General features: G+C 46.0%; 1 protein-coding gene across 13 annotated transcripts in view; it reads left to right on the top strand.

Annotated features, from left to right (window-relative positions):
* ABCB9 (ATP binding cassette subfamily B member 9) overlaps positions 1-14630 on the top strand; it is a 34527-nt gene that overhangs the window by 13213 nt on the left and 6684 nt on the right. For 10 of the 13 annotated variants that reach the window (XM_073312494.1, XM_073312493.1, XM_073312495.1 and 7 more), the window contains 5 exons: positions 1468-1665; positions 5477-5605; positions 7851-8039; positions 10780-10953; positions 12790-12949. In XM_073312494.1, coding sequence (XP_073168595.1) covers positions 1468-1665; positions 5477-5605; positions 7851-8039; positions 10780-10953; positions 12790-12949 — 850 coding nt within the window. The remainder of the gene's footprint in view (positions 1-1467; positions 1666-5476; positions 5606-7850; positions 8040-10779; positions 10954-12789; positions 12950-14630) is intronic. The other 3 variants (XR_012155018.1, XR_012155019.1, XM_073312498.1) reach the window with 1 other exon arrangement.

Raw genomic sequence — 14630 nt, forward strand, 5'->3', positions numbered from 1 at the left:
TGTGCAATACACAGTGCTATGTGACCTTTGCTTTCTCTATTCCTATCCCTCTTTAGTCCCAATGTGAGCTCTGTTAGTCTGTGGAATCCCCATTGCTTGGGACTTTTAGAAAAAGGACAAAACAACAGAAAATGTACAGCAGGGAGGAATCCTGCCCTGGTCCCCAAGGGCGGGGGGGCGGGGGGGCTGGGGTGATCTAATACATCTTCTCCTCTGAATCTACAGCTCTGCCAGCTCCATTGTCAGAACCTGTAATACCAGTTGGGGCCTGTGCGCACCTGGCAGAGTCTCATTGCTCACGAGGAGCCTCCCTCATATTGCACTGCTCTCTCTGAAGTGACATGCCCGCTCCTCCGTTGGGTGGAGCACGTGAATCCGTACAGCCCGTGGGCTGTGTGCTGTGCTTTTAGAGCTTTCTCGCTCTCAACCTCAGTGCCATGGGGCAAATCCTGCCTGTGTGCATAGTGCCGCCCACGTGACACGCACATGCTGGCATGCTGTAAAAGCAGAGGCGCTGTGCCTGGATTCTGGCCAGCTGTGGTTCCCCTGTACAGATTCTCCGCCCTCTCCCCAGGCTTGTTCTTGCTAGGAGTGTGTAATTGGCAAGTGGGGGAAGTTTGCATGTTGCCATTGCTTGCTCAGAGTATGCATATGCACAGACACCAGATTGTGCCCCCCAAGTCCTAGGTTCTGACCTGGTGAACCCCTTTGTGGCTTCTGTCACAGGCACCTGCTGGCTGTCCCAATGTGCTTAGAGATCCCAGCAGTACAGGGACTTGTGTTCATTTCCTGGCTCTGCCGCAGACTTCCTGTGCAACTTTGGAAAAGTCACTTTGTCTCTCAGTGCTTCAGTTCCTCATCTGTAACATGGGGATAATAGCACATCCTGTCTCCTCCTTTTGTCTGTCTTCTCTATTTATACGGTAAGTTCTTTGGAATAGGAACTCTCTTTTACTCTCTGTGTGTGTGTACATACATACAGTGCCTAGCACAATGGGCCCAGGTCTTGACTTTGAGCTCTAAATGCTATCATCATACACAAAGAATAATAATGATTGGCCCAGAGCCACTGAGGGAGTCTGTCAGACCAAGTGTCAGGACTCTGGTTCTCAGTCCTGTCCTCCCACAACCCCTCTATGGGATTCAGTCCTCTAGGCCAGTGCTACTCAAAGTGGTGGTCCACGGACCGGTGCCAGTCTGTGAGCCATTCGCTGCCAGTCTGCACACAGACACATTCGGAAAAAAAATATGCCGGTCCCCCACATCAGATAGCTTGAGAAGCACTGCTCTAGGCTGGCATACCAGTCCAGGGACAAAGGGACAGTGAAATGAGCAATGGTCTCTAAATCCCTTTCCATCGGGTGTGCGGTGTGTCCTCTGTGGGGGAGCACGATGAAATGGAACAATAGCGCCCTCTAGTAAATACAGTCCTGCTTTCCCTTCCCGCCTTTCCTTTGTTCACTGCAGAAGCTCTCCAAGGAGGTTCAGGATGCTTTGGCGAAGGCCAACAACACAGCAGAAGAAACCATTTCGGCCATGAAGACTGTGCGCAGCTTTGCAAGTGAGGACATGGAAGCAAAGGTCTATTGGGAAAAACTGCGGCAAGTGTACAAACTGAACAAAAAGGAAGCCCTGGCCTATACGTACTATGTGTGGTCCAGTGGGGTATGTGCCTTGTTTCTATTAGCCACCTGTTCTCTCGGTGATGATTCTGAGGGCAGGGAGGGGTTATGTTCTGATACTGCTTATTCTCTGCTGTATGAACTTTGTAATATATTGTACATAAAAGTTTTGGGGTCAGGGGTGTTAACAAAAGACACAAACATTAAGGTCTGCTCACAATCCCCTATTCTTTATGGCAGGTTTCAGAGTAACAGCCGTGTTAGTCTGTATTCACAAAAAGAAAAGGAGGACTTGTGGCACCTTAGAGACTAACCAATTTATTTGAGCATGAGCTTTCGTGAGCTACAGCTCACTTCATCGGATGCATGATAACTATTCTTTATGTTTAACTCTCCAAACAAAGATACATTTCTGTTAAGGATTTTGAATAGTGTCATCCAACAAGCAGTTTCCTGCAGTAAGCAGCACTCTAATTAAGATCAGTCAAGGGCATTGGAAGCACTCTGTGCACACGTTACTGCATTACGTTCTTAGGCCAGCTAGTTTTTGGTATCCCAAACTATAAAACAATGTTTATGAGATTCAATCTGCTGCTCAGAAACTGACAAAACCATTTTCAGTGTAGTTGCTTTTTTGAAAGGCACTTTGTTGCCAGTCAAGCCTAGATTTCAGGGCTTCTACTGGTAACCAAAGTAGTGCAAAATCTTCACACACAAATGATCTGGTTCCACTAAATTTCCTTTGTTGAAAGGTTTGTGAACCTGGTGAGCCAACTCTGGGGTGACTCATGGCATTCTACCAAAGTCCTGCAAGATTTGTGGTTTCTCATAGTTTGGATGCAAAACTAGACCATTTTGAATTTGAGTTTTTGGGATCGTCCAAAGCAAAGTTCCCAGCATGGACCTGTGGTGGCTCAGGAAATTGAGAAGACCTGTCCAAACTGAAACTGACAAATTTAGCACAGCTCTAACAACCTCTTTCTCAGGGAAGTGCAGAGCCCTGAACTCCGATCTTGGCAGATGAATAAAGGAGGAATTTGTTTTCATTATGTTTGGCTTGTAGAATGGATTTATTCGTGGCTTTGTAGTCGACCGCTTTCACTGGCTAACTCTTACCTCTTAGCCACTGGAAGAGTAGATGAGTCAGGTTTCCTGTGTTCCATATTCCACACTCTGCTACTAACTCATGTGACTTTGGGCAAATCATTGAGCCTTGCCCCCCTGAGAACCTGGACTGACGAGTGCTATATAAATGCAAAGCACTTCTATTTTTCAGTTCTCTTTCAAGGGTCTGATCCAACTCCCACTGAAGTCAGTGGAAAAACTCCTTTGACATCAAGTAAGAGTTGGATCAGGCTTTAAGGCAGCACTTCTTAGCAGATGCGCAACATGCCTCAGGTGGCACATGACCAGGATTCATCACTGAAATACACTTAAGTAATTCCATTGTGATTTATAACTCAGTCTAGCATATTAGGCCCCAGGCCAGAGCTCCATGTACATTTCAGTGCCAATGTTTGCTCTGAACTTCAAATGTACTTTCTGGATTTCAGGGTTGACCTTAAGTACCCTTGAAACAAACAGCTGCAGGGTGGAACCAGGGGCACATGGGGTACTAGTGTGTTACTCGTTAATTTCCATATACTCCATCCTCTCATCTGTCCCCTTAATGTAAACTACTGCTGACCCTGCCTATGCTCCTAAGTGGTTTTTATGTATTTATTTATTCTTTAACCACATGCAGGCAGATTTCTGGTCGTAGGGCTTCCTCTGCTTGGATGCCAGTAATGTTAATAACAGCTTTGCCTACCAGGGGCATAGCGAAAATGGGCTTCTCCTGGCATCTTCAGTTTGAAGTGGAAAGCTAGCATTTTTGGCTAGGTGAAAACTCTGATAAAATGTTCCCTTTTAGTCCCAAATGGGACATTTAATCTGCTCAGGGAAACCCGTTCTAAGGCGAGTCATGTTTAGTTTAGTTCTTTGTTTTAATTGTTTCGGTCTTAAAAAGAAAAGACGTACTAGTGGCACCTTGGAGACAAACCAATTTGTTTTGGTCTTGTTATTACATAGTCCTGCCTTGAGTGCAGGGGACTGGACTAGACTTCTTGAGGTCCCTTCTAGTCCTACACTTCTGTGATTTATACACTTCTGCACTAACTTGGGGACAGAGAGGTGCTGAACCACTGCAGCTCCCAGGGAGGTTAATGGGATCTGTAAACTGTTATTTCTTGTTTTTGAATTAGTATCCCAGCAGTGCCTAGAGGTCCCAGCTGGGATCAAGGTTGAATTGTAGTTGGCACTGGCCACTCACTCAGTGAGAGTTTGCAATCTCAATAGATAAGACAAAGGGTGGTATAAAGAGATAAGCAAAAGACTGGAGACTGAGTCACAGGGAGATTGAAGGGAGTTGCCCATGGTCACACAGGGAGTCTATGGCAGAGACAGGAACTGAACTTGGATCTCCTGAGTCCTCGGACAGTGTTTTCACTACAAGATCATGCTTCCTTCCATTGCTTGGGGCTTTTCAGAATCAGAGCTTTTAATTACAGCCCGTTGCTTGAGGAAACATGCTACCGAATTAAAGAAGAGTACCCCTTCAAATGCCCATGATCCTTGAGGAAGTTTGGACTGGGATCTGAAAGTTATGCTTCAGGCCTATCTCTTTAGCCCACGCTCTCTTGCATATATTCATCCCTAAACTCAGTTCATCCCATTTTAATTTTCCATACAAATCAATTGTTTAGATGTTACATGTTTTTCGCAATATCTGACATAACACCACAGTCCTGCAGCATGGCTCGTCTCTCCTTGCCCCTTGCAGTACATTTCAGGTCGAATTAGAGGCAGCCCAGAATCCCAAATCCCAAACCCTTCATGTTTCAAGAGATGAGCAGAGCATTTGGCTTTGAATTCCCAGATCTGAATCCCGCTTCTGGGTTGGATCCTATATCAGAAAGGCCCTGTTTTCTGCTTTGAATGCTGACAGTATCCATTATGGTATCTTGAGATTTTGGGGCTGTCCAGTCCAAACCCTGGCACTGATTCAACCCCCACCCTGAAGTCTAACATAATCCAAAGACAAACTGCATAAGAACATAAGAACAGCCATACTGGGTCAGACCAAAGGTCCATCTAGCCCCACATCCTCTCTTCCGACAGTGGCCAATTCCAGATGCCCCAGAGGGAATGAACAGAACAGGTAATCGTCAAGTGATCCATCCCCTGTAGCCCATTTCCAGCTTCTGGCAAAACAAGGCTAAGGACACCATCCCTGCCCATCCTGGCTAATAGCCATTGATGGACCTATCCTCCATGAATTTATCTAGTTCTTTTTTGAACCTGTTTATAGTCTTGGCCTTCACAACATCCTCTGGCAAAGAGTTCCACAGACTGACTGTGCGTTGTGTGAATAAATACTTCCTTTTGTTTGTTTTAAACCTGCTACCTATTAATTTCATTTGGTGACCCCCTAGTTCTCAACCCTCCTCTAGTTCAGATCTCTTTTTAAATCTGACTTAATTTCCACTGCTCTGACCATCTCCTGAGCATCAGATGCTTTATGGTTGAGCCTTTCAGAGTAGCACAGGGGGATTAAACACATCTTCCATGAATCTTAATGAAAGAGATGAGTCAGAAATCCCATAGATCAACCTGGGCTTCTAAACTATTTTGTTCCTCCAACATCAGTGTCCCTGCTTTGAGTTTACAATCTATTGCACAACCTCAAGCACCCCGTTGGGACACTCCAGTAATAAAGCTTACACTGGTGAATTCTGGATAGCTGTGTGAATGAATAAACATGAGCCCGAGAAACAACCAGCGTTGTCTGTTTATGTGTCTGTGCTTGATTTCAGCTGACTCTTCTTGTGGTGCAAGTCAGTATCCTTTACTATGGTGGCCATCTGGTGATCTCTGGACAAATGACCAGCGGAAACCTGATATCTTTTATTATCTATGAATTTGTCTTGGGAGATTGCATGGAGGTGAGTGTGGTTTATCCATGCACCAGGTTTTTTTCACATCCCAGGCTAGATAGCTGTGGGAGGGGAAGTAGAAGTGTTTTGTTTTTCTCTAGGTCACCATCGTCATAGTATTTTATCACCTCCCAGGTATTTAAAAATGGAAACAATGACAATCACTCTTTTTCTCCTCCCCCACTCCTGATAGGAGTAATAGCTGGTTCAGAGTATAGGGTTTTGCTGTGTGTGGAGGGGTGTTATAGGAAAGTTATGTAGGCTATGTCTACACTACAGTCGGGATTAACGCTCTGAGATCAATCCACCAGCGGTCGATTTAGCAGGTCTAGTGAAGACCCGCCAAATCGCCAGCAGATCGCTCTCCAGTCGACCCCTGTACTCTACCCCCAAGGAGAAGAGTAAGGTAAGTTGACGGGAGAGTTTCTTCCGTTGACCTCCTGTGGTGTAGACCCCATGGGAGCTCGACCTAAGATACGTCAACTCCAGCTACATTATTCACGTAGCTGGAGTTGCATAGCGTAAGTCGACTTACTGCGGTAATGTAGACATAGCTGTAAATAGAAATTAGTTTTGCATTTAGTTCTGAAAGCGGGTAGGTTCATGGTCACTCTTGTCTCCTTAAAAAGCTCTTTCGATTCAGAAGGGCCAGATTTGGGTATGACTCGCGTCGAGTAATAACACAAGAGAATCGGGCCCTAGATGACGCTGAGTGCCGGGTCCTTAGCTGGTGTGAATCAGCTCCAAAGACTCCAATGAGGCTGTGCCATTTTATGCCAGCTGAGGATTTGCCTCTGGTTGCTTTTGTTATTCCTACGAGTTTCCTGGCCTCTTCTGCCACGAACCAGCTGGCAGTAGCTCCTGCAGGACGTCCTTCGGATTAGACCTGGGACTTTGCCTCCAGGTCCGATTGCCCCCGGTGTGACGATGAGCTGGGGAGGCAGCCTTGCTCAGCGAACAGCGCGGGGTGGGGAGAACCACATTGTTCTCTCAAAATAATAGAAGTCGCTCATCTGCTGATGAGACAGCCGGCTGCAGGAAGTGGAGCGGAAAGCTGTCCATTGCTTGAAGGACAGAGTCTTGGATGTCTTCCGGGCAAGCTTTCTTGCGGGAAGGATGAAAGGGTTTGGAGGCTGCTTGTTACATTTCAGGGCCCATTAAAAGCTTAGTGGGATTCTTTTATTTAATTGGTTATAAACGGCTAAATTGGCAGTGTGTTAGTGAGATGGGATTCTGTCCGGGAGAGCCCTGGGATTGCCGAGCCTGCACAAGTCTGCTGTTGTCTCGTCTCATTAGCTCAGCTAATCCAGGCAGAAATGATCAGCTCCAAACTTCCTCCTAGCCTGGTGCGATCACCTAGGTGCTCCAGCCTCCCCTGGAATGAAGAACAGCACATGTGGCAGTAGCCATCTGTTCATAGGACTGCAGGATCCAGTGCTGCTTCCAGCCTGCTTTCCTCTTTATGGGATGCCTGTTCCTTGCACTGTCTGTTCTGAAACTTTGGGCTTGGTGCTGGAGGCTGAAGAGTCTCCGAGTTTCAAGGGATGTTTTACTCTAATTGGCCCCACCGTCTGCTGCACAGTAGATCTGGGTTTGGGAGTGGGCTTTGGGTTCCCATTGGGGCGCTGATGAAATACATTTCAGAGGAGGGAGGGGTTGCCCCATATTCATAGGATTGCTGCAGAATCCGGGTGTTATGGGAACTGCTTGTCTTGGTTGCATGGAAAATGACAGGAGGGTTTCAATCCATGTTTGGGTGATTTGTTTTCGGGGAGACCCCTCCCTGCATTCTATTTTTCTTCCACTGTCACACGCACACCTTCTACAACCTCCATAACCATCATTCCACCATTGCACGCTTCTGTGTAATGAATGTTGGACCAAATCCTGAAATTGCAGGTGTATACAGTGTATCTTAGACCAGCAGTCAGTGCTGCTGCAAGCATCTGCCAGAGAGGGGTCACTCAAAAGCTACGTCAGGTATTGGTGGGAGGGGAGATAGACCCTTTCACACCCGACCCACCCTTTTGTGGCTCTGCATACGGTACTACGTTCGTGTCATTCCCTGGGAGTTTGGGCTTAGCTGCCGCCCTGTCATCTGGGAAGTTACTTTCTATTGCAATGTATAACCATGTAGTGCATGTTTATTTCGTTTACAAGAGAGTGATATATTTTAATGATCATTATTTCTCTCTCTACTAAGCTCTGACACATGGAGATGTGTAACCTAGGCCTGTTTTGTGTTTCTATTTAGTCTGTTGGTTCCGTCTACAGCGGATTAATGCAGGGAGTAGGAGCTGCTGAGAAAGTGTTTGAGTTTATAGATCGCAAGCCGACGATGGTGAACGATGGAACCCTGGCACCAGACCATGTGGAGGGTAAAGTGGAGTTCAGAAATGTTACTTTTTCCTATGCTACCCGGTCTGCAACACAGGTCCTACAGGTGAGGGTCTTGGCACGTGTTCAGCATTCCCTTCCTGAATACACAGCACCATAGGAATAGGTTAAGTGCAATATTTCGCCAGCAGGTCAATTACTAACTAGTCGCAGACTGTGGCATAATCAATGAATCATAGAAATGGAGGACTGGAGGGGACCTCAAGGGGTCATCTAGTCCAGCTCCCCAAACTGAGGCCGTACCTACACCATCACTGACTAACTCATTTGTCTAACTCCTCCTTAAAAACCTCCAAGGGAAATGTTGGAAGCCCCATCCTTGGAGACCTTTCAAACGAGACTGGACAAAATACTGGGAAATAGATTGTGGGAAACCATTCCACATGGCGGTGTGGTGAAAAGAGGGCATTTAGGGCCTAACAAGGGATACTTATGTTAATAAAGCCCTTGTTCACTCTTACAACATTAAAGAGCTAATTGTGGTCCAGGGTCTTGAGTCACGTTATTGCTGGCAACTCCCATTGTAATGACCACCATTAAATTGTTGTTCTTTTATTAAAGACACAGAAAAAGAAAGAAAACAAAACAGTTAAAGCCTTTGAAATACAAAGTGTTAAGTAAGGCTTTCGTTGTAGTAATTCCCCTTATTTCCTTTCCCTTACTTGCCCTGTATTAAGATTTTTGTATAGGAGAAGCCCCTGTTTGACAGAGGATATTGCCTATGTTATTACCTGTCCTTGATGGGGAAGAGAGACGAGGTTAGTTTTAGTGGCTTGGAGCTATTGCTGCTGTTATTGGAGTCCAGTCCTGTTTCTACGAAGACTAAATAAGACACCCACAGACAGATAAAGGGACAGAAAAGAACAGCAAAGACAGGAAATGCAGCTTCTGCCTCGGGTGCTGACTTTCACTGGCTGCTGGAGGGACACAGGCCCAGCACACCTGCTTCTCAGCCACTCACGGTCTGGCAAACTTTTATCAGTATCAGGCTGTTTGAGGCATTGCTACTAGCTGCCTTTCTGGTCACAGGCTCGGTGCAAAAGGTGGAGTTGTTTTGGCCGGTTCAGCCAGACTCTGATTAGACAAAAGGCAAAGGAGAGGATAGGCAAGAGGAAAGATTACGTGGGAAGGGAGGAAGGACACATGAGGAGTGGGTAAGATCCGGAACCCATGTCTCCCGCCCCATGTATTGTTCAGCTGAAGCTGGTGGCAGTTACTGTGTCTTTGGTTCCCTCTCTGGCCTGACTTGAGGATCAGGACAGTGCAGGCCTGGTGATCACAGGGGCCCAGGAGACAGGTGGCAGCCATGACGATGAAACTCGCTCCTCCTAGCCCACCCTTTCCCCCGCTCCCATTGAGTGACCTCTAGATAAACAACGTCCAGTTGAAACACATTTTGGGGATTTCAACTGTCAACGTTCCCTCCCATTTCTAGACCCTTTCAGCTTGTTCTCATGCCAACCTGTGACTTTACCAGGAACTTTGACCCCCTTCTCCCAGTTCTCTGAACCTAAACCATCCAGTTTGTACCAGTCACTGCATATTCAACTTTGGCTGACTTTCATAAACAATTTTATGTAACAGGCTGAGTTGGACTTTTGTTACTTCGCACATCTTAACATACAGACCTCTTTGTAACTGGCTGCCAGAGGACTTACTAGATGATTCCTCACTGTCGTCCCTCTTCTCTCCCTCCTTCCCCCTCCCCCCGTTTTTTCATGTCTTTCATGCCTATGATTTTGCATAGCTGGAAAAGTCCATTTGTGAGCTCACTTACTAGAAAGCCTTTTGTAGCTGTTTAACACTGAGACAGAAGGGTTGTTTCTAGGTAACTCTGGAGGCTTGGCAGACAGCGAACCAGATACTGATCTCAGATGCGTGGGATATATGAGTAATGGTGTGGTCTCGGAGAATCAGCTAGATTCCAAGTGTTTATAGATATAACACTGGAGGGAAACTGAGAGCAGTCTATGTAGAGCTGCCCATTTGCAGTGGTGGTGTTTTGTGAAACTGCGGGCATGTTCTGTTTTGTGTCGTGCTAATGAAAGCTGTTGGCCTGTTCGACCTCCAGTAGGTGTAGGGAGGGCTCTGGAAAAAGATCCGCCCATTAAATCAAAAAGAGCAGGGGTGAGATCAGAGGATGGGTACCAGGACATTGCTGGACTGACAGCCTTTGAGACTGAGCCACAGAACAGGTATAGCACAGGGACAGCAGAGAAAGCGTCCCCGTGCTGCCTGGTGCCAGTGTGCCTCAATCCTGACCCTCCAGATCTAGCCCATTCAGCCCTTAGCTTCTCTATTGAGATGACCAACAAAGTTGCCAGTTGTGGTTGTGCCTTTTATGATGTGGCCACCAAATCATTGGGGACTGGAGGGGGGCCACTGACCATTCCCAAGTTAAATTGGGTCAGAGTAGCAGAGGAAAGAGGTGCAATCTGCAGTCTCTCTCCTGGTTTTTGGACCTGCCTGTTCTATGGACAGGTGAGTCTGAAGAAAAGATGTTGGGCCCATCTGCTTGTTGTGGGGGAGGGGAGGAGTGAGGCAGAAAATGATAATACAGCACTGGGAGATTATCTAGTGGGAGCTCATACATGCTCATCTCCTGGCGTTGAAGCTGGAGGCAGCCAATCTAGCCGTGGTAGGACAGGAGCACTAAAGAAAACCCTGATCGCTGTTTTCACTCTGTTTCAGCTGCCTTTTCTAGTGTACTCTCTGCAGATCAGACACATGGATGCTTTAAAAAGCCGGGTACACAGGCTATCACTCACTCCCCTCTTACGTTACAGAATGTGTCCTTCACCCTCTATCCTGGCAAAGTGACTGCGCTCGTGGGTCCTTCGGGCAGTGGGAAGAGCTCCTGCGTCAATATTCTGGAGAATTTCTACCCTCTTCAAGATGGGCAGGTCCTGCTGGACGGGCAGCCTATTAACATGTATGATCACAAGTACCTGCACTCAGTGGTACGAGTTACTGATAAACCTACTAGCTCTACTCTGCCATGGATCAAAGGGTTTTAGATCATTCAGGGGATATTGTCTGGTCAAATTTGGGCCCAACATTTAATTTAGGTCTTTCTAAAATGTTTCCTCAATGCCTGAGTCTAGAGCTAGTTAAAATTTTTTGATGGGGGTGTGCGGAGGAAGAAATGCACTTTTCCCCCCCAAAAAAATTTCACCAAAAAATTGTCCTTGTTTTGACTAGTTCTATCTAAGACCAGTAGAACCATGTCCATGATTGTTAGGGTGTTTTTAAAAATTCTAGTATAAACCAGATTTTTTTTAATACTTCGCACTTCTACAGCACCTTCTATCCATGCACTTTACAAATATTAATTAGTTAAATCTTCCAACACCCTGTGACGTATACAATCCCCATCGGTGAAGCCAGGAGACAGAAAGGTTAAGTGACTTGCCTAAGATGATGCTGGAAGTCCACAGGCTTCCTTTCTTACACAAATAAACATTCTTCTGCAGTGGTTACAACCCAGAATATACAACATTAAGCTTCTGCATGAGAACCTGAAAACATAAGGGATTAGAAACTGACTCTAAACCAAAAATGAAATTGACTAGTGGCATAAATGGTGAAAAGTATATTAGTAAATTTTTTAAATCCTTTCCCTTTAAATAGCCTGATGTCGGGGTGTCAGTAACACAAATAAGGCTGTTATTTTTTTATTATATATGCTTTTAATATCTGCTGTTGCTCTACATGTTAATTTCTGGGAGAGAATTTGGAAAATTTGATTTTTAAAATGTAAGAGAGTTTACAAAAGGGGGTTACATTCTGCAGTTTGTAATGGTTGCTTTCAGGATGGGAAGGAAAAGGCATTGTTTAGGAAATCAAAAATGGCAGCTCTGTAACTTTCTAATTTGGGGATTGAAAAATCATGCAGAGCCAATACTGCTGTGTGGCTGAATGGTCTAATTCTCAGACGCCCCACCAGTGCACTGTGCTCTGTAGGCCTGGAGCCCTTTATACTGACTTCATGCTTCTATTGACTTAAATGGTTTTGGACATGAGTTTATGTGTTGGTTGCTAGGCTGTTGCTGCAGCCAGCATCGATGGCGATCTCCATGCTGTGTTCAAGATGCCTAACTGTGGTGACTGGATAGATGAAGCAGGAGGTTCTCTCTAGTCTGACTGACACATGTTGCCAGCACTGGGTTTGGTTTCGTGTTACTGCCCGGTGGACTACAAGAAATGGCAGCCCTGAGCTTGCAGCGTTATAACCAAAACGCAACAATATCACTAGTGAAAGCTGCAGGGTTCTGTCCCATTGCTGCAATTCTTAATAGGGTAATACCCTGAGATAAACAGGCCAGATTCACTTTTGTTCTCCAAGAACTGTGCTTTCAAACAGAGCGGAAACCAGAAACCACAAAGCACTAGCAGGTGTTATTACCCTTAGCTCCTATGGTTCGTCAGTTTCGTTTCTTGGTTCAATATGAAGGTGGCGCATAATCACTTCCCCACACTTAAATACCAGGTGCATCTGGCAAAATGTGCTTCCAGTGCTGACTAATGCCCTGCAGCTTCCATGAGTCAGCTAAGAGCTACTTCTGAGGGCACAGCTGCATTGTTCACACGGGCAGCCTACAACAGAGTGTAATTAGTACCCTCGCTGAAATCCTCTCTGGTTTAGGCACTTTGGGTCTAGGTTTAACGATGGAACTCTGCCATCTACACTCACAAACCAACTGGAACCAATTATTATAATCTGCGAGAGGAGTGTAGTCATTAAACGGTGACTGTTCTGTTTTGGTTCTGACTGCCTCTTCCCTTCCTTTCTGCAGATCTCTTTAGTGAGCCAAGAGCCAGTGCTGTTTGCTCGATCTATTGCGGAAAATATTTCATACGGTTTAACTTCAGTCTCGTTCGAGTCTGTAGTCCAAGCTGCTCAGAAGGCCAATGCCCATGCGTTTATCACAGAGTTGCAAGATGGCTACAAGACAGGTAGTACGGACCATTTCGTTTTCTCCAGTTGCAGCAGAAGCATGACACTTAAATATCCAAAACAGTTCTTGGAGATTGGTGGTAAAATACAGAGCCTCTCCTCTCAAATTAAGGGATTAAATTCAGCCCATGTTAGCAGTGACCAAAACTCACTGGCAATTGATGGCTGTTGGCCAAGATGGCCTCTGGCTACCAGATATTGGGACTGGCGACAGGATGGATGACTCAATAATTGCCCTGTTCTGTTCATTCCCACTGAAGCATCTGGCAACACCCACTGTTGGTAGGCTATGAGCTAGGTGGACCATTGGTCTGACCCAGTGTGGCCATTCTTATGTTCCATGGCTTACTGTGTGTGAACTTAGTTTGGTCTCAGGCCCAGTTTCCTATTGGGTAAGTGTCCACATCACAGAAACCCTCACCAGAGTTAGCACTAATTGCCCACTCCCCCCCGCGCCCCCACTTATTGACAGGCTCCTCAGAGAGGACAAGGACTGAATGAGCTACGGAGACTGAACTATCTTCTCCCCACAGAGGTGGTCTCTCCAAGTCAGGCCTGTGGCACCTGATTAGGCTTTATGTGGAACTCTGTGCTATTGTTGCCCCTGGTATATCTGTTATGTAGCTACGGGGGGCTTTAAGTCAGTTTCCCGCAGGAAAAGGATTGGGCTCTGGATCCCTAACTCGTAGTTCATCCAGGGCCAGGTCCTGGATGGAACACACCCCCTATCTCGTTTAGTTTTTCAGTGTGCTTATTCTCTTAACAACCCAATAGCAATAAAACTAAGCAGTGAGGCATAAACCAACCTGCTCCAACTTACCAAGAAAATAAAATGACAATAAATCTGCAGGAACAAGAGCTGACGTGTTGGTGACAGAAGCACTTTGCATTGGGACCAATGAGAGTAATGGCTTATACAATGCAACCGAAATGTTTGTTTCCCCTCCCTTCTCTCTTCACTGGAAGATCTGCAGAATGGGTCTCCAGGGAGAGAGTGCACGTAACTGACAGTATATGTAAATGTGCAGAAGTAGCAATAACTGGCACTATCTTTCAGTGCTGAGGTTTCCTTTGAAGAACTGGTCAATGAAGGTTTTGGATAGTTGATCTTCCAGGCTCGTGTAGCATTTCTCATCCTAAGAACAAGTGGTTTGAGCACTGGCCTGCTAAACCCAGAGTTGTAAGCTCAATCCTTGAGGGGGCCATTTAGGGATCTGGGGCAAAAATTGGGGATTAGTCCTGCTTTGAGCAGGGGGTTGGACTTGATGACCTCCTGAGGTCCCTTCCAACCCTGATATTCTATGATAATTCTAACAAGGACTCTTGGAATCACTGTAGCATTTGTCAATCCCCTAAAATGCCAGGTTGACAGTGGTGATCCACTGCTGCAGAGAGAGGCTATAGCATTCCTTTAAGGGTATGACTATTGTAGGGGAACAGGGTTATTTTGGTAACTTAGGGCCTGAAAGACTCCCACTGAGTGCAGTGGGATCAGGTCCTTATTGAGGAGTATTGACCTTAAAAACCCAGACCAGCATTTCAGAGGAGGGCACAGTTAGAATGGCTGCTGGGAGACGAGAACACTCCTCTCTTCTTGTACCAAAATATTTTTGGTTCCTGTTTTCAGAGTAGGAGAGACAAAATATTGAACAAGGAAAGTTGATCTGTATCCAAAGCATT

Source organism: Lepidochelys kempii, chromosome 15 (assembly GCF_965140265.1).
Source record: "Lepidochelys kempii isolate rLepKem1 chromosome 15, rLepKem1.hap2, whole genome shotgun sequence".
Lineage (NCBI taxonomy): Eukaryota > Metazoa > Chordata > Testudines > Cheloniidae > Lepidochelys > Lepidochelys kempii.